We start from the raw sequence: 19,533 nt of genomic DNA on the forward strand, positions 1-19,533 counted from the left end.
TCTCAGGTGCTCTACTCGCAAGTTCGCCATTCACTATCCACATGTTCACTAGAGAAAAAAAACTAGAAAAAAACGTCAATCCCGCGCACTTCAGAGAACGAGTAAGAGAGCCGAAGCATATCCCAGCCGTACGAAGTACTGTGTGGCTATGCCAAACAGCACACCGTGTACTTAGCAGAGTTGCACAAAACTGCCACAGGCGTCTCTGAAAGCAATGCGCACTCGCGCCCTCTGGCCAGCCGTACAGGCCTATAAACGGCTCTGGAGCCCACGGAGCTGCCGACCATCTGGCGGACAACATGAATATGGCGCGGACTAGATGGCTGATAAGCGAATTAGGGATGGATTCAGGCTTTCTGGGCGGCGCAACGACGACTCTGACGTCGAAATAGGCTCCACCCATGAGGCGGCAAAAGATCAGAGAATGACCAAACTCTCCCTATAAATGGCTCTGGCGCATTTTAGCGGAAGATGCCATCTATAGTGCACGGGTGAAATATTCCTTTCTCTTGTAAGCAGCTCATCAAGGTTGACAGCCTTCAGCTCTCCTTGACATCCTCAAGACGCTATGGTGGACAATGCGTGTGGTTGTGGCTTGTGCGTGGGTTGTGGCTTGTGACAATCGTACACGCTTCTCTATTACACAGCGAGCATTATGTTAGCCCTCTTTGATCCTTTGATCCTATGCTTGTGCGAGTCTGGCCTGTCTTCTCTGGGTATATTGGCAAGGTGCTCGGGACCCCCGAGTGGGAAGAATAGACGAGTTCAGAAAATCCCAGAGTGCTTAGCGTCGCTTTGAACTGTGGAAGTTTACTAATACCACGGTCCATTGATACTCTCTCTGGTCACGAAACTCCGCCGGAGAACAGTAGGTCAGGTTTGCGCGCGTCGCTACTTGGGGAGAAAACGCCAGCTGATACGGGTAAATGCCTCTTCTTTTGCCTGCGTTTTGACCAGTGTAGACGCTTCTTCCTGAAATCCACGTGCATCCTCAGACTGTGAATAGATTTCGGCTAATGTATGCATGCCGCAGGCGTGTTGTATCCCAGCGTGTCGCTCGGGATATGATAATTCTGGTGAAAAGGTATCGTTTTTCGCGTTGTCGACTGATGCCATCAAGCGAGACAAGTGGAAGCGTTCGATACCCCAGAAAGAGGACTCGCGTTTCAGCTTTGAGTCAAAGTGGACACGTGTGTGCGAGAAGCACTTTGACACATCCGACATTGTCAGAGCGGACGAATTCCTCGTGACGCGCGAAGCCCTGAATGACACCGCAAGCAAAGAGAAGGTCACCATGCCTCGCGACAGGTCAAAGCTGCGTCCTGAGGCCGTGCCACGAATTTTTGACGGGTGTCCGCAATACTACAGAACCCCAAAGCCTAAAAATCGCGCAACGACGAGGCTGCCAGCAGCGAAACCGTCCTCGAAAAGAGAACGAATGAGTAGTGGTGGTAGAAGCTCGGCGCCTCTCATTGACGTTCGAACAGGAGAACTCTGCGTTCAAGACAGACAGCTAGGCGCATCAGAGTAGAATGTGCGTTAATATTCATAGAAGCCCTTTGAAACTTCTCTGTTGTAACATATGACTGCAATGCAGCCCACAAGAGGCCATAATAACACGCATTCATTAATTTATCCCTTCTAGCCTGCAGTAAAACTTGCAACAATTCCTGTCGGACTGATTCACATGTGTGCATAAAAGTCCGGGTCCTAGCGTTGGATGCAGTGCGCACTAAATCCAGAAAACAACTGAAGAGCTTAATTTTTTTTTAGATGTCGGCTGCGCTTCTTCGCCCGCAAAAAAAAAAAAGAAAAGAAAAACAAGAAGCTTAACCTGGCTACACCCAGATCACGCCCTGTTGCCGGTGGCAGGAAAGGTTCACCACTGTCGGTGAACAGTGCAAATAAGTCTGGCCATCCAAGGCTGTAAGGCATTTGGTCATTTCATGAGTTGCCCTGGGACATTGTTTTTGCCGATTATCATAATTGATTATGTAAAGCCCACTCACTCACGGCCATTGATGTTCTGTGATATGAAGTCCTCATTGCCAGTGCCGCTGATTGTGATCACTGTTGTTTCGCGAATCATAAAATGTAGTTAATTAAAGCCTCCATGGTGTGGGAAACACGTTGCAATAGCAGTATTGTGGAGTTCTGCTACCTAAAATAGTAAATCTGCAATAAACTTGGGTTCATTGCTGTAGCGCAGGTGGAGTCATCATTTTTTCAGACATCAAACGCGATCGAAACACTTACAGTAAAGCATGTCGATGACATAACTGCCTAAACACAGCGTTTTTAAGTGACAAAGTGCCGCTCCAAATTTGCGATCAGTCCCATTTGGACGTCGGTATGTGAAAGCCATTTCTCGCTGAAGGTTCTCCTCCATCCGCAGCCGATTATACTGCTCAGAGAGCTATATATCGCTGCACACCCGTGCACATCTAAAATAAAACAAAATTTCGAAAACGTTGAACAACATTTGGTTTGTTGTGCTCAAAACCACCCAAAACGGCCAGCTCAGCCCACGCGCGAACATACGGCTACGATGCGCCAGACGCGACCGTCACCACCTGCTGCTTATGCGCGCGCGGCCGCGCGGCAGGTCCGGTCCCTAGGCTAACTTTCCGGCGGAGTTTCGTGACGTGGCGGAGTTTCGTGGAGAGAGAGTATCAAAGGACCGTGCTAATACGAAAGAAACGGGTGGCCTCAAAACTGTTCGGATTTCTTCCCTACTGGTCCACAACGTGTCAAGGTGAGCGAAAGCGATAAACGTGAAGGATTATTCTTCGTTCCCCCGCTCAGCAAGCGCCCATGATGCGCAAAGAGCACGGGGATTTTCTCAATTCGTCCATTCGCCAACCACTGGCGCGCAACGTGGAGGCGTTCCCTCGTTGCCAATGCCTCGAGAAGTGAGGCGCTTTAACTAATTAAATTGTTGTGTTGGTGTTCCAGTATGGAGCGTGGAGCCTCCAGGTCCGGTGTTCCCGGTCCGGTCCCGGTGTTCCAGTATGGAACCTCAACATGGCTACGCTACGCGCAGTCGTACAGAAGTGCCAGCTATTCCTGACAACCCTGAGAACCCGTACATGGCGTCGACGAAGGACGAGCCAACCGAAGCTGTTCCTACACATTCCAGCTCCGCAACGGACTCTCAGTCCGGAACTTCCACGTCGCTGGAGCTGCTCGCAAGCATAGCCCAGCTGAGTTCTATGACGGCGCAGCAGCTCGGATCCGCATCACATATTTCAGTGGAGGAACCCCGTTCGACGTTCACCGGGTGCTCGGATCCGAAGTCTGTACAACACTTTCTCGTGACCTCGATACTTAATAGGTCATCATGGGGGTTATCTGACGTAGATCTAATCCGGCGGATTTTCCTCATCTCTTTAGTCAGGGCCACAGCCAGATGGTACAGTCCCCAGCCCGGATTCCTCTCCAAGGATGACCCAGAAGATCGTCTGACAAGGACTTAATGACCGTATGCACTTAAGGCCGTAATCGTGAAGGTCGTAAGTGCGCCCGTCTGACAAGGGGTATATCTGCGCTCACAGCACAGCATGGCATGCAGCTCTACAACTGGGTTCATTAGGAAGTACGCGTGAAAATGCAGCGTGGGGTGGAAGTTACGTTTTCACGTTCGTTTCCAAAGGTGGCGGAACTTGCCGAAGCTTGACGGAACGCCGGAAACGGCAGTATTTGCGGAAGCGCGGCTGTAACGTTCCAATATTACTCGGCGTGGCGCGATCTTGGACATCAACTCGACGCGCGTCCACGTAAATGGTGCTGCATCGCCTTCATTCCAACTCCGAGTCGACATTCGAGACGCTTGGTGTTGTATTAATGTAAGCGCGGCTCATCTATTCCAGTACCTGTAATCCTAATTTCTACCCGTTCCAAATTACCACAACGCGGATAACGAAAATATGGTACGTTTTCTCGCGTATTCCACGAGCAGCATACGCGGCGAGGGAAGAAGAAAACTGGGAGAGAGGGAAATAGAAGAAAAGGAAAGGATCTGTAAAAGATCGTAGAGGATGCGGTGCCATCTCCGACGTCACGGTCCGAGTGTCTTACGGTGGGACGGTACGCCTTAAAAAAAAACAACAGAAAACAACAACAGCAGCGCTGACAATGAAAGCTTCCAAAACGAGAGATATTGCAGTGGGAAAATGAGCAAAGGCACAGCTTTCTAGTGTGAACGTATGACATGCATTTGAGCCTTATGATAACTTTATGCGCTTCATCGTTCTCTTTCTCATGTGTTCCAGGCTGCAAGCTGTTACTTCGTAGCTGCGACGGTTGTGCGTCAACCTCGCCAACGCCCTATGCAGCGGATTTTATTTGCGTCGGAACAGTCTGCCTTCGAGACGATGTTGTGTCCACATTCCTTCTGTTCATGTCCTTCGCGGACGCGTCACCTTGGCAGGCGTTTCTCCCGAACTGCACATACTGTACCTCAAGAGCTGTTTTGTTGTAAATTTGCCGTGTGTTTTGCTGTCTGTATTTCTTCGCTGTACATACTGTACCTTCCTGTTGTTGTTTCATCGCACACACTTGGGAGGATGTCTGATGTCGATTTCGGGTGGTCATGACGTGGTAACTTTTTTTCTTTTGCCAGATCCCGACTGTTCTTGCCAGCTTGGCAGAGATCGCATGGTCACGTGGGACTGTCCGGGCGCCAGGAATTTGTCAGCTAGCACTTTACCCGCCTTGCCCTGAAGCGACCGGGCAGCAGATTGCCCAACTATATCCGTTGTCGTCACATCCTGATTGCGAGAGTAGCGAGGGCCCTCATTGGCCCGTACGTCGAAGTTCACATGAGTTGGCAGACGACGGAACCCGGAGACGAGCGACCGCGACGCCCCTGGCGGGATCCAAGCGACTATAACCGCGTGATTCCTTGCACTCTCGTTCGGGTGGCAACGCGATCCAGCGCGGGCGCCGACCTGGCAGTTTTCGAGCGCTAGGCCGTGTTGCCACGAAATGACCACCCGCATTACTGTTATCGTTCGCTGGCGGAAAGCCCTCGTTTATCCAGAACCACAACCTAGGGGGGAGGGAATTACAAAAAACTGGGGGTGCAGTTCAATGGATCTTTTTCACAATGGCATTTGCGCATGCGTATGATCCGAGAGGATTATCTCCGTCTTCACTAGATGGCGCACTATGGGGGCGACAGAAGTGAGGACCAGTGGGGAGACCGGACGAATGGCTCGACTTTGTCGGCCCCACTCCGGACCGGTTTTGGTCCTTTGTGCTGTCCACGTGGATTTGTATTGACGCGCGCATAGCATGGTTCGTTGGAGAGCCGCTAGGATGAGACGCGTATGTGAAAAAGGTCCATTATACCGGTATAGCACACAGGAAAAAGTTAAGGGGGTGTTACCAAATATTTGGTGGTGTTTAAGGGGACTGGATAAAATAGTGGCAAAGAGTTTGCGTGTCCCTGAACTGTACATATATAGTCTCATTAGTACTGGTCTACGTTCTTTGTCGCCGTTGTTGGTTTTGTTGTAAATATCTGGTCGAATACTTTGCTCTGTTATTTCGTCAGGGGAGAGGTTGCACGTACTGAAGTGTACATTGTCTGATTCGAACTGGTTTGTGTTTCTTGTTGTCGTTCTTTTGCGCATGTACCGCATCTTGTAACACGTACACAAAACATTTCTTGCCCTTTAACGGTTTGTTTTTCTTTGTTCATTGCAGGGGAAATAATAACTACACCAGATATTTGCGTCAAAGAAGAGCCCGAGGACTCCCAAACATCCCTGACAATAAGACAGGCCTCGTCGAGCGCGCAGGCTGTAACCGTTCTCGAAGGTCGTTGCTTTCCACCAGGTGTCCCGTCGAGTGTGAGTAGCGAATCGAACTCAGGTAGCCACGACCAAGGTGCTAGTGCTACAAGCCCTTTGTGCACGGAGGAGAACAACGGAGGAAACGGCACAGACTCGTCGCCGCAAGAGAGCAACCATGAAACAGATTTTCTCGATGCTTCAAGCGAGCTGTCTTTCAAGTGCAACCTATGTCCGGGGACGTTCATCGAAGAAGCCCATTTGAGGAGCCACCTCGAGGCGCATGTCAGGAGACCGCTGGTTTGTGATACCTGCTCTGCATCATTTTCTCAGCTTACGGCCTTCGTGTATCACATGAGGCAGCACACACAAGCGAGGCAGCGCAAGTGCCCGATATGCTCCGGCGAGTTCGACACGCAGTCCTTGCTGGAGAATCACATTGCCGTCCACGCCGGCGAGGTGTGCGGCAACGGGCAAGTTAGGGACGCGGGACTCGCTCAGACCACGAATCGTGTACGACTACAAACGACCAACAAGCCTCACGAGTGCAAGCACTGCACCGCGTCCTTTGCCTTCGCCGCACAGTTGAGTGTCCACATGTTGGGGCACGCGGGGGAGAAGCCGCACAAGTGCACGATGTGCCCCGCTGCGTTCTACGGGCACTCGCAACTCACGTGCCATATGCGAACGCACACGGGTGAGAAGCCCTTCAAGTGCCAGCTGTGCCCCGCGGAATTCGTTATCTCGGCCCACCTTAAGTCTCACATGCGGACGCACACCGGCGAGAAGCCCTACAAGTGCGAGATCTGCCCGGCCTCGTACTCGCAGAGCGTGGACCTCAAGAGGCACATGGCGAAGCACACGGGAGAGAAGCCGTTCAAGTGCGCCTTCTGTCCTGCGGCGTTCGTTCGTTGCTTGCGGCTGGCCGACCACCAGAGGACGCACACGGGCGAGAAGCCGTACAAGTGCGAGACGTGCGACGCCACCTTCTCGTACACCCGCCAGCTCAAGGCCCACATGGAGACGCACACGGGCCAGAAGCCGCACAGGTGCCGGCTGTGCCCCGCGCAGTTCAGCCAATCCACCAACCTCAAGCGCCACATGCAGGTGCACACGGGCGAGAAGCCGCACAAGTGCGAGATCTGCCTCGCGACTTTCGCCCAGCACTCGCACCTGAAGCGTCACGTACGGATACATGGGGAAGAGAGGTCAAGCGTGACGTCCGAAGCGCTCTGCTGATCGCCGTAGGGAAGCCGTACCAGTGCCGGACGTGCGGTGCTGTGTTCCCGTACGCCCGTCAGCTCAAGGCTGAAACTCACACGGCGCGTAGGAGCCGCACCGCCGCAAGCTGTGTCCAGCGCGGTTCACGCAGACAATGAATGTCACGCGCGGGTGCACGAGGACGAGAAGACTTGCAAGTACAAATTCCGTTCCACGACCTTCAGCAAGCCACCCGCACTTGAAACGTCACGCACGATGTTCGGAGGAAGAGAAGTCGCGAAAATGTGCCGTACGCTTTTCTCTCAAGTACTTTGTCATCATTCTTCACCATCAATAAAATTACGGGATTTCTGTTTCGTTAACATCCAGAGACAGCGTTGCGGAGTCTCAAAGCGGGATAGCGGAGCGACATACAGCGCGCACGAAGTATATAAAACGGAACGAATTAATTACTATTTTTAAAAAAATCAAAGTGTCGACGCAAGTTTATCGTTTCTGTTTTCTTTTTCTGAGCAGAAATTCTCACTGAAGATCCCGATGGCCAAGGCACATGAATTGGAATCGTCCAAAGTAAAGCTGATAGAAGTCGATATTTTTATTTAATTAATGGGCGCATGACAAATGAGCCACTCTCGGGTTGTCTTGGCCGACGTCTCAAGACTGTTCGCGAAGGTTACTCGATAGCGTCAAGTAATCGTTTACATAGAAACCAGCAGCAGAGGGGCTAGAAGAAAAGCTGGGAGCGAGGATACTGGGGGGAGAACAAAACACTTATACGGAGGTCATACCTCCTCCCAGCACAGGGGAGGGGGCTCCAAAGCATGGGGTCGGAGCGAACCGAAAACCGAAAAAAAAAAAAAAAACGCTATTTTGGTGCGAACCGGAACGGAATCGAAACCGTATACGTTTTTTCCTCTCAAGAGGGAAACCGAAAAATATATTTAACGGTTTTCGGTCCAAGAAAAAACTTCGCCGGTTTGAACTACGGATAGGCGAATGAAACAGACATCGTGTGCTCTGAAGTCATGTCATGGATACTATAGACCGTTTGCAGCAGAGTTATCTGGGCGCCGCCATCTTAGTGCACGTGACCTTGCGCGCCACTGCTTGCCTTCTCTTTCGACTGCCTGTTGACACGGCGCACGTAATACCAGGCTCCCACAGCTCCCCATAGAGCCCATAGTTTGAGATAATTCAGGCAACACTGGACATGCAACCAATGAAAATGAACTATGATGCCTACCTTTCGGCCAATCGGGAGTCTCTCAGTTTGGCTCGCCTTTCGGCCCGGTACTGGCTACCATCGGCTTTTACTTTTACTGGTTTTCATGCCCGACGCTTGTTATTCCGTATTCCAGAACAACTAGGCAAATTTTTGACAAAATACACATTTATTTGAAACATCGTACTGATTCAATAGTCTGACACAAATATTCACCGTGCCTACAGAGTCCAAATCGTTGCGTTCGTTGACCAAGTTCGAACTCGAAACACACACACACACTCTACTCCCAGAAGTGAGCGACGCTCACACGAGTGCACGCGATTTCACGGTTGGCATCTCCTTTCGTTGGTTGCAGTGCGAAGGTTTCAACGACGCGGGCAATGCTTGTCGCACGGACACCGAATCCTGTCTCCGTTGTGACTGCATTTGAAAATGCGACGGCGCTCACAAGTGTTCCTCAGGCGTGAGCTCACCACTGCATTCCAGTTCTGAACTCGAGAGACTGTTCGTACGTAGGATACTTGTGTCGGGAAACATCACAACACGCGCTGAGTCACTTTGACACACGAACAAATCTGGGACTTCTCTTTGAACAATGCCATCATACCGTGGTGTCAACTGACATCGTCGAGACGCGAGACGCCGCTGCCACTTCTCTCCCTTCTCTTCTCGTAACTGCCCGCCAGACAGGCAGCCCACGAAAGAATGCTCTTTTGAAACTTTGCCAACCAATAGCGGAGCGCGCAATGTCCTTCGGCCAATGGGTATCAGCTATGATGCCTGACGGAGTTATACCACGTGTTTATGACGTTTTAGAGCCGCGAAGAGGGGAAGCTGTGGGGGCCTGGTAAAACGGCGGTGCAACCCAGAGACGCTTTCCCCGATTTTAAACTTTTTGCAATGAATTCCGCATGGAAGGATTTCACGAGGCTTTGGCCGAAGTTTCAACGGTCAGGTGAGTGCATTTGCTTGATTTAGAGTGATATTTCTGTCCTCGTGCGTCCCACATAATCGGCCCCACTATGTTCGACTTACTACATATTTCGGCGTTTTTTTTTCTCTCTCTTCTTTTGTTGCACATACGTTACGTTGTGGGTACGTTCATAGTGTAATATCGTAAGATCGTGATTTCTTGCTTTTTATCGCAAGAGTTGCGGTACATGAAAGCTTGTAACCATTAAAGGAAAGCTTGTATTTTATAATTTTGTTGTTACAACTACCTGAGAAAGATATGCATGTAAGGGCTGTTATGTTGTCGTTATGAAGTAGCATATTTTTATTGTTGATTTCAGATGTATACAGCCACATGATCAACGAGCTAGAGGGAGACGGAAGGCCTGCGCTGAAATACAGAGAATTTGCAAAGGGAACGAAGCTGTTTGACATCGGCCATGTCGGTGTAGTACTGTGCCACTGGAACGATGGTGTATGAATTTTAAAGGCCGACATCAGGTCGACACAAACAGTGAGCAGAACGTGTAGTACAGAGACTCGCTTCGGGCCCACTTTGGCGGCAACATGCACATATAAAGCGGGTTTGAGCAGCAGGCGCAGTGATATTTGTACACTGGTCATCAAGGTTATAGAGGCGACAAACAAAGGGGCTCATGAGTGCTTCGTGCACTGACAAGGCATGTACATAGAACGGTTCAACTGCAAAGAACCTGACCCCTGCTACTATGGGGGAAGTTTATTCTCACAAGCAGCAACCAACGCTTACAGCAGAGTTTGGGGCTCACACAAATTCTGCGCCACTTTGAGGGCTGCATCACTTACCCTCGCTGACAGTCCCGGTTTGAAATCCTTCCTCTGAAGATTCGATACCTACCGTTGTCGAATCAGCTTGTTTTTCTCTCTTTGTGGAAACCCGTGCATTGCAAAAGGCCTCGAACGTGGGCAGTCTTTGTATAGCGACGGCTCGTGAATTTAACACAGCTTCGTCCCACACGATCAGATCCCTGTCACAGTTTCTACACTCAATCACGGAACTATTCTTCCCTCTGCTTTTCCAGATTTTGCACAGAACTGTAGCACAGCGGCAAAAAAGGTCGGAAGCACTCACATAGGCAAAGGCACTCGCAGAAGGCAAGCGATGGCGTGGCTACTGTGGCGCCATCTATTAGCACCCGAAGCAACTGGCTGCTGTAAACGGTCTATACGAGGGTTACGGTTACGGTGGAATGTATGTCGGTATACAATGACCCTTAGGCTCCCTTTGTAATGGTTTATCGTTCGCGCACGCACACAGACTTAGAGGTACATGTGACTCTCCAGCAATGTGCCGTAGTGTTCGTTTTAATTTGATCTCCCCAAACTCTCCTCAACTCAACAGCGACCCAAGAGGGCTGCATAACGGCTTCTTTATCGGTAATGTCGCGCAGCGCGTCCCTTGTTTGAGAGCAGCTAAGTTGAATACATTTACGTATACGCGAGGGCAAGCCCGTGCGAAGTGGCAACTCTTTTGTGGACAGGACACGAAGAAAATAAAACGGAGCAGTCGAGCGCGTTTGTGAGTGAAGGTGTTCCTCGATTTGCGTCGTACTCGTGCGGTGGTGCTTGCTGGCTAGACAGTATAGCAACAGACATTCGGATGGGACGCGATCGCTGCAACCCAGCAAGAAAGTACTTTACGTATGACATCACGACAAACAAGTCCGTTTGTAGCATGCGCTTCAAGAAAGGAGAAAGCCCATTTGAACAGAGAGTAACCTACAGGAACCAGGAGCTACCAATTCCACAGCTGTCTATTAATATTAAATACCATGTATGCGGAATAAACGGGTTTACATTTTGTAACATTGATTTTTTTGTTGTGGGGATGAATATTCCCAGCAGAAGCGGAACCGGTTAAAAACCGGTATGAACCGTTATTTTTTTTGCTCCGGAGCAGAACCGGTACCGGATCGTTTATGACGTAACCGGAACGAAAAACGTTTCGGTTCGACACCCTGCTCCAAAGTATTGCTCCACAGAAGAAAGCGCGCCATGGGCGAACGCAATGCGTTCTGGACAGCCACAGAAAATGTCAACGCACACGTGACTTTAAAGATGGCCGCCCCCGTGATCGGCGGCCAAACCGTTTGTAAACAACGCGTTTGCTGTTTATCCGCCGTTTTGGACGTCTTTCGACCATGGTAAATAACCTTGACCGACAATCACCCAGTAACGCGCAGTTTTGAACATGACTGTTGACGTGAACGTACTGTTGACCACTTCGAAAGATGTGATAACGGCCCTGAGTTGAGAGGCACCTGAGCTGACGTAGGTTGTGTTCGTTTATTAGACTCGAGAGCAGAGAGAGTAAACTCTTGCTGGGTGAAGATGCTCTCGTGACGCCCTGTCAGAGACTCCCTTTCGGAAATTCCAGGAATCAACACTAGAGGTGAGTCGACTCCCAGCGACTCTCATCTTGATGCGAGTCGCTGGAGTCGGTGACGTACTATGACACTCACACGTCACGACTGGGTCGCGCGAGTTGAATAAACGAACACAACCGTAATGTACCTAAACAATATAAGGAGAAATGGGCTGGCATGACGCGGAAGAAGCACCGTGCCCAGTTTACGCTGGCAAAACACGTTCATCTCTCGGCTTTATATGCCGACTGGAATGTGCTGGGAAGCGTTAAAACGACACGCAAACAAAGTCACATGAACTCAAAATAACGTTTTCTACTACGTATTATCAGGACAAGATGGCCGTTTTGCGAAAAACACCCGCTTGAGGGGTTTATTTCTTATTCCTTCCTATTTCTTTCTTTCTTTAATTAATTTCTGTTTATTTATTTCTTATTTCTCAATTTTATTTATTTATTTCCGGAATAGCAAGCCTACGTCCCGTTTGGCTGACCTTTCCCCCGTTTTTTTTTCCTTTTCGTCTAATAAATATATCCCCCCCCCCCCCCTGTGCCTCCCAGCGTTGAAGTGCGGTAGTCACCATGACTATGGTGGGCTAGAAAGACTGGTGTGCCGTTCGGCGGTTGTCATATGTATACACGCCACGATCAGGGTCGCCTTATCCCTTTTGGATCAGGGCAGAGCTCGTGTTTAGGGGCAACCTCCATGGAGCGGATGTACAGCGAAAAAGCTGCGAACTTCGCTCAGCGTCGGACGCCCTGCGCGAGGCGTCAAAAATGTGAGCGTCCACTGCCGATCTGCCCAGGCCAGATATTTTCGCCCAGCGTCTGCGATTCCGGAAGCGTCAACTGCAGATGAACCAATCAAAGGGCTTGTCGCGGAGAGAAGTAGACAGGCAGACAGCTTAGGAGGCAACAGAATCAGACTGCACTCGGCTCGCTAAGAACTAGAGCCCGTGAGCGCGCGTCAACGTTTATTTTTGGCGCGTATCTACCGGTGGCGCCGACCTGCGGCCGCTACAGGCTCTTCCGCTACGAATCTACGCCAGATCGTCTGCACGTGGTCGTCTGCTCTCGTGAATCATCGTCATCGTCCTCTTTTTGCAACTGGATGCTGTCGTCTGCTCGCTGTTTCGCCAACTGCTAGAACGTTCGCTAGAACGTGAGGCATTTTCTGCCAAGAAACATGCTTTCCTTTCGCAGTAGTGAATATGCCTTTCGGTACATTGCTGGGCGCATCTTTTCAGACAGTTGTTGGATAGTTACAAAATTTGTGACATTAAATGCATTTTTTCGAGCAACTGATTTCACTAAGCTTTCACCTTGTGCTCTGGCAACAGTGACACCACAGCATGACTTTCTGACGCCGTCCGCTGGTTTTTCGTCCCATGGAGCTGAGGCCAGCGAACAACTGGCGGCGGAACGCGCGTGGCAGTCTGCTGCGCGAACTTCGTTGCAAAAAATTCGCTCCATGGAGGTTGCCCTTAAGAGCTTCACAGGCGTAGAGACAGGAAAAGTTTCTGAAAAAAGAAGAAAGAAACACTACAATATCGTCAACTTTCTCTCGACGCTTCGTGCCAGGCATCCAGGTGGCGCTTTGTCTGCTCAATGCTCGGTGTCGAGTAGTCGCTGCCGAAGCCCAATAGCGAGGACATTGGTTCCGGTTTCGGTCTTGTTTGTTCCAGTGTCCGAAAAGAGAATAGTATTGTAGCGGCACTGTGCGTAGCCGACGATTAAGATATCACCAGGCACGTGTTGCCAACGCCCACGCCCACGCTCTTCTGCACCAGCCACCCAGTCATTCTCATTCCTTTCCAGCTGTTCGCCAGTAAACAGCCTAGTCCCACCTTACGCCTCCGGTCTCCTTCACTCTCGGCCTAACATAACTGGTGACCCGAACGTCGAATGCCTGCACCTGCACAGTAGTTATCGCCGGTCATGCCCCTGCTCCGCTCCGGCACCGATACCGCTGCAGTTACTACCGGAGCTGGCACTTCTGCCGCTGCGGCCGCCCCTGCCGGCATGACGACCCACCGACCCGCAACGACCCGACCGCTCACTGATCATCGCTTCACGGCTTCCAGGGACCGACCTGAGCTATCCACGGCCTCCGGCACACCGACCCACTACTTCATTTCATTCATCCTGCATCTCGACGCGCACCCGCTGCCGGCTGCGACACCTGAGCAACGTGCTCTCGTGCCGGTTTCGGCAGTCGCGGCAGCCGACTCCACGGCACGCTTCAGCCGGCGTCTCGGCAGTCAATACGGCTAACGCAGCCTCACTTCCTGGGACCATACGAGCTCTCGCTCCCGTGCCGGTTGTGGCACCCCCAGACGACTCCAGCGCCCGTCCACGACTTCAACGACTTCGCCATCATCGACCTCTTCCTGCCACGTGTGCTTTGTCGTGCCATGGACATGTCCAGCAGTGCGAGTCATCCACGGTCGCTCTTGCTTCTCCCTCCTGTGTCGACGTGATTCTTCTTTCTTATCGCCGCTCCACAAAGCTCTCAAGGCTCAAAGCCGCTCTACAAAGTACGTACTCCCAAAATAGCCCTTCGGAATTGGGTTATCCCGCAAGCGCTTCCGGTCAGAGATCCAACGAGTCAAGAAATCCAACTCGGTCAAGAGATCCATCGAGTCAGGATATTCAACCGGTCACTTGACGGGCGAGTCAAGAGATCCAACCAGTCAAAGCGTCATATTGGTCAGGATTCCCGACAGAAAAGGAAGTCTATCCCTTACCATGTTCATTGCAGAACGACTGCGCTGTACAGTATTAACCATTTAACTGGTAGGAACTGGTAGTTAGGATGTAAGATGCCCCGTAACAGTCAACGCCCGGTACAATCCTCATTGATGTATATATTTGAACCGCGTAGCTTCTTAGAACCCCCAGTAGCACCTATATCTCTCTACAGTGAGCTCAATTGCAGATAATATAGATCTTGTAGAGGACGATGGTCTTCCTCTACATGAGTCCTGAGCGGGCAGATATGCGTGGCCTCACGCTATAGGACGGCGCCGATAGAACTGTCGCGCCAGCGCCGTAGCGCGTGGCAGCAGAGGCACCTCTATCGTCCTCCACCTGCCGCCACATCACTCCCCCTCCCCCCTCAGACGCGGAGCTGCGCTTGCGGTTGAGTGGTTGACGTTCGCGTCGATAATAAGATGGGAGGAATGACGACGGCATGTGGCGTGGGAAAACTTGGCATACGGCTCGAGTTCGCGGCAGGATAGCGGGCGTGGACATTCGTTGTAGAACGCTGTTGCGGACGGTCGATGTAGTGCGCTGTGCGTCGTGCTGCTGCGCCAGTGATCAGCTTGCGTCGTGTCAAGTGGAAGCAGGACGATGGGGGCAGCGTGAGACATTTCCGCGAGCGTCTTCCGGAAAGCGTTGCCGAGCTGACGCATGTGCGGCATCAGGGCGTAAGAACAGCGACTTACCAATACCGGTAGTGGAGCATGTTGCTCATTGAACGGTCGCTGGTGATGCCCGGAGGTGCCATCCCGAAGCACGTGGAGGCCTGGAGAAGAGTGCGGGATCACGGCGTACCGCGACCGGTACGGGGCGTTGAAACCGAAGAGTGCCGCGTCAGAAGAAGCGAGCGTAGCCTCCTATTAGGAGCCCCGTTGGAGAGACGTGCTCGGTGACTCACGATAGGCAGGCCCTATAGCGCCATCGTCTGCTGTCTTGTGCAGGTGAGCGGATCTTGCTGCCCGATAATAGCCGTCGTCGTGAAATTTGGGATGGCAGGAAGCCGAATTACGCCGAACATGGCGGTCGTCGTTCGGGTCACCAAATGTAGAGGACGGTGGTCTTCCTCTACATGAGTCCTGACCGGCGATAGTTGTATGTCCCAGCGGACAGATGTACGTGGTCTCACGCTAGGACGGTGCCGATAAAAATGTCGTGCCAGCGCGTGGCAGCAGAGGCACCTCTTCATCGTCTTCCACGGGCTGCCACAATCTTGCGCGGGTAGGAATTTTCTTATCCGAACCCGGCCGCAGCCCGCAGGTGCAAGACCCGCACCCGCCCGCAACCCGCGTTTCTTTAACCAAGTGCCACCCGCGCAGACCCCCCCCCCCCCCCACCCACCCCGCAGCATTGGGAATGAACCCGACTCACGACTATCGGGACTTTTTCAAACGACCGTTTCAAACAAACACGCAAACTATTGAAGCGAGATAAAGGGACACTTTACTGCACGCTGTTGATTGCAGACATCTACATGTCAACGTTGCTGTATAAAAACAAAAGGTCGTCCACAGAAGACTGACTTAGGTTCACACGGGCACGAGGGCGCGCTCGAAGCTGGAACACAATGTACAAAACAGGCTATGTTTCATAGTTCTGGAAAAGCGGCTTGATGTTGCTTCCACCGGCACAGGAAGTCATCAGGTGGCTCCTTGACTTTCATAGAAATGTATCTAGCGACCTCATCCATTTCCTTTGTTTCGTCCTGATCTGAGTCCTCGAAGTCCGATAGCAGTGTGCGCGTATTCGATAACTTCGGTCTCTTCTTCGCCTTTTCACTCCCTGGTTCTGCTGCGCTGTGACTAAGCTCCATTGAGCTTCTTTCCGCAGGGCGCTCCGCAATCATCCTTCTAACTTCTTCATAGACACTGTGCCTCTCTGCCTCCGTCTGCAAGACTCTCAGACCCTTCAATTTAGGGTGCAGGAACGTAGCAACTTTGTGGAGCATATGTACCTCAAGCTTATCTTCGATGAGGTCCCTCGACTTTTCCTTTAGCAGCCTCAAAAAATCTGAGTCGTGGGCTGTTTCCTGGCAGTCCTGAAAAAGCCGTCTTTTCCACACGGTCACCATGTGCAGCGTAGGTGTTGACGACGACTCCAGCTCGTCGCTAGCGTTCTTGAACGGTGTGAGAAATGTAACCAATAGCTCGAGGAAAGCTTTGCTTATTGCATCGAGGCGGAACATTTCCTCTCTCTCTCAAAATGTCTTCTATTTTTTTCCCACTGACGCAAGATTGAGACAAACATTTCCAGTTTGCTGTTCCACCGTGTTTCAACATCACCCTTGAGCGACTGCTCTAACCGACTTTGCAACGCGGACCGTTTGAAAAATGTCACCAGCGACCTGCAGGCCGTAAGCAGCACGGAAAAAGAAAATGGGCTATCAGTGTCCTCGACGGAGACAGCTCGCAAAGCGTGGTCAAGGATAGTATTCAAACTGTGCGCGGAACAGTTCAAACGGCACGTTGCCCGTATACAGGGTGTCCCAGAAAACGTGTCATTTAATTATAATAAAAAAAACTACACCACCTAGAGTTATGCGGTCAATGGCATTTGTTCTTACTGGGTTTTTGCCACCTCCTCATGCGAATGTCGTGTAACGTAAGTTTAATTATGTAAATTTTTGCGAGCTTAAGTCGGAAATTTGCCCAGTAAAGGTCACTTTTTTACCCCACCAATGTGAAGAGCGTGTCTAATTTAGTCAAATCAATGATAATTGACAGGGATATTCAGGAGCTATCCCATCGGAAAAAATAGCCGAACATCGTGCTGTACGGAGGTCGCACAGAATAGCGCACGATGAATTTTTCAGCGCAATCTTTGTCAGTCCGACGAAAGGAGGTTAGAAACCCAGCCCTCCCCGACATCGCAGAAAGAGATAAAACAGGCACGGCTTATCATGTCCGACTTTCGCTGGGATAATGCTTTCCCTCTCCCAATTTTAGGAACTGTTACTTTTTCTACTATCACTCTGTGGGCTGGTTTCGGAACCTCCTTTCGTCACACTGAGAGCGATTGCGCTCAAAAAGTCATCGCGCGCTATGGTGCGGTGCTCCGAAAAGCATGATACTCGGCTATTTTTTCCGATGGGGAAGCTCGTGAATATCACTGTGAATTATCATGAATTTGAGTGAATTTGGCAAGCTCTACATATTGGTGGGGTAAAAAAGTGACCGTTACTAGGGAAATTTCCGAGTTCAGTTCGCAAATATTTACATGATTAAACTTGGAGTAAATGACATTCACATTAGGAGGTGGCAAAAGCCTAATAAGAACAAATGCTGTTGACCGCATGATTCTAGGTGGCGTAGTTTTTTTATTATAATTCAATGACACGTTTTCTGGGACACCCTGTACACGGCACGTTGCTGCGATTATATTCGAGCCCCTGTCTGTTACGAACACAATATTGTTCATTTAGTCGAGTAGGCCATATCTCCTCAAAGCTTGCTGTAATGCCAGCCTTACCCCCCCCCCCCCCCCCATTTTCCCCAGTTTTCTTCAGTTCCGGATCGAACTCGCTGGTGCACAACACTCGTTCCACCAGTCTGTAGTCCTTAATGTAGTGGATTGTGACTCCGAGGTAACACACCTAGTAGTAAATGGTCTGGTCGTATGGTAGGGGATGAGAGTTAGCAACCTGGACCCCTGGACCCTGCCCCTGAGCCCTTCGCGTATTTTTCCCCCGCGCGGCGCGTGTGCGGAGGGTTGTCCGCGCGCTACCGGCGGGGGAGGGCTGCGCGTGCGCTTATCGTAGCGTATTTTTTCAGCCTGGGCCGACTTCTTTCACCATTTTCCCACTTGGGCCCACTTGCCTCAGAAATTTTTTCCGGTACAACAGTTGTGCAGTGGGCGGTTTACATGCAAGTATAGACATAAAAAGGATAGCCATACACAGAAGTACAAGTGAAAATATATTTATTAAAATCAGTAGTGCAAGGAATTATGCTGTGGCTCTGTGTGGAGGAGAAAAACCCAGCCAAAAAACCGGAAGCAGAAGAAACACAATACAATACACGTAATAAAGAGTATACTTATTACAGGTACGATACAATAGCATTGAATAAGTATCACAAATCAAACAATATTTTTTATTAACAGTAATCATACACACAAGTTTTCAATGAATCAGAATTGAAGTGGAGTAGTGCAGTTAATCAAAGAAGATATTCTTGATCAATACAATTACAATCAAAATTACAAGTTTTATTATAAAAAGTCTGAGACGTGAGAACATGATATGGAAGCTAACTTTAATATTCCAACATGACATAAATTTAGTTAATCAGTTTCTTATGAAGTGAATAGCGCAGACATAAGGAAATAATTGGAATCAACACACAACATTAATATGACGTACTACATAACCTACCTACCTGACGTACCTAACTGACGTATTCTCCAATATGTAGGGAAATAATAGCTCCACAATACCATATCAAAATGAGAAACAGTCACCACATTTAATCAAAGAAGATATTCTTAATCAATATGATTACAAACAAAATTACAAGTTGTATTATAAAAAGTATAATATTCCTATACGTGAGAACCATCAGTGCAATAGCGGGAAGTTATGATAGTTGTAATTAAATGTGAACAGCAGAGACCCTGGGAGGCCATGGGACACAAATGACACGAACGCAAGAGGAAATAAAATCTATACCACTACAAAGAAGTTATTCCTAATCAATATGATCACAATCAAATTACTAGTTGTATTATAAAAAGTCTAATGTTCCGGCCTATGCCTAAGAACCATGCATCATTGCAATAGTGTGAATATCTGCCATAACATTTCGAGCGCAATAGGCAATCTAAGTTTCATATTCCAACATTACATAACTTTTAATTAATCAATTTCTTATTAAGTTTTGTTTCTCGTTATTTCCTTACGTCTAGACGTAAGGAAATAACGAGAAACAATACAATCAACAAGAAAGCCAAACCTGCACACCATCCAACACACAGAGAAATAATAGCTAATCAATCTATCAAAAGGAGAAATATTACAATATAGTACAGACTTAACGCGGAAGAACAGAGGAACACTCTAAGCGGCGACATGTGAACAACAACAGAGGAAAATAATCTATCATTGAACCATCATAAAATCGACCAACATACAATTTTCATTCTAACAAACACTACGAACCTTGATGGAGATATCCAAGACA

General features: G+C 49.8%; 1 protein-coding gene across 2 annotated transcripts in view; it reads left to right on the forward strand.

Annotated features, from left to right (window-relative positions):
- Positions 1–7,376, forward strand: part of LOC135378861 (zinc finger protein 664-like) — a 29,254-nt gene extending 21,878 nt beyond the window's left edge. Inside the window, exons 1-2 of one of the 2 annotated variants that reach the window (XM_064612007.1) lie at positions 2,985–4,476; positions 5,710–7,376. In XM_064612007.1, the coding sequence (XP_064468077.1) occupies positions 4,329–4,476; positions 5,710–7,034 (1,473 nt within the window). In that variant the 5' untranslated portion in view covers positions 2,985–4,328 and the 3' untranslated portion in view covers positions 7,035–7,376. Of the gene's footprint in view, positions 1–2,984; positions 4,477–5,709 lie in introns of those variants that run through there. The other variant, XR_010418590.1, reaches the window with a different exon arrangement.
- The last annotated feature ends 12,157 nt before the right edge of the window (positions 7,377–19,533 follow it).

The sequence above is a fragment of the Ornithodoros turicata genome, chromosome 1 (assembly GCF_037126465.1).
Source record: "Ornithodoros turicata isolate Travis chromosome 1, ASM3712646v1, whole genome shotgun sequence".
NCBI classification, from domain to species: domain Eukaryota; kingdom Metazoa; phylum Arthropoda; class Arachnida; order Ixodida; family Argasidae; genus Ornithodoros; species Ornithodoros turicata.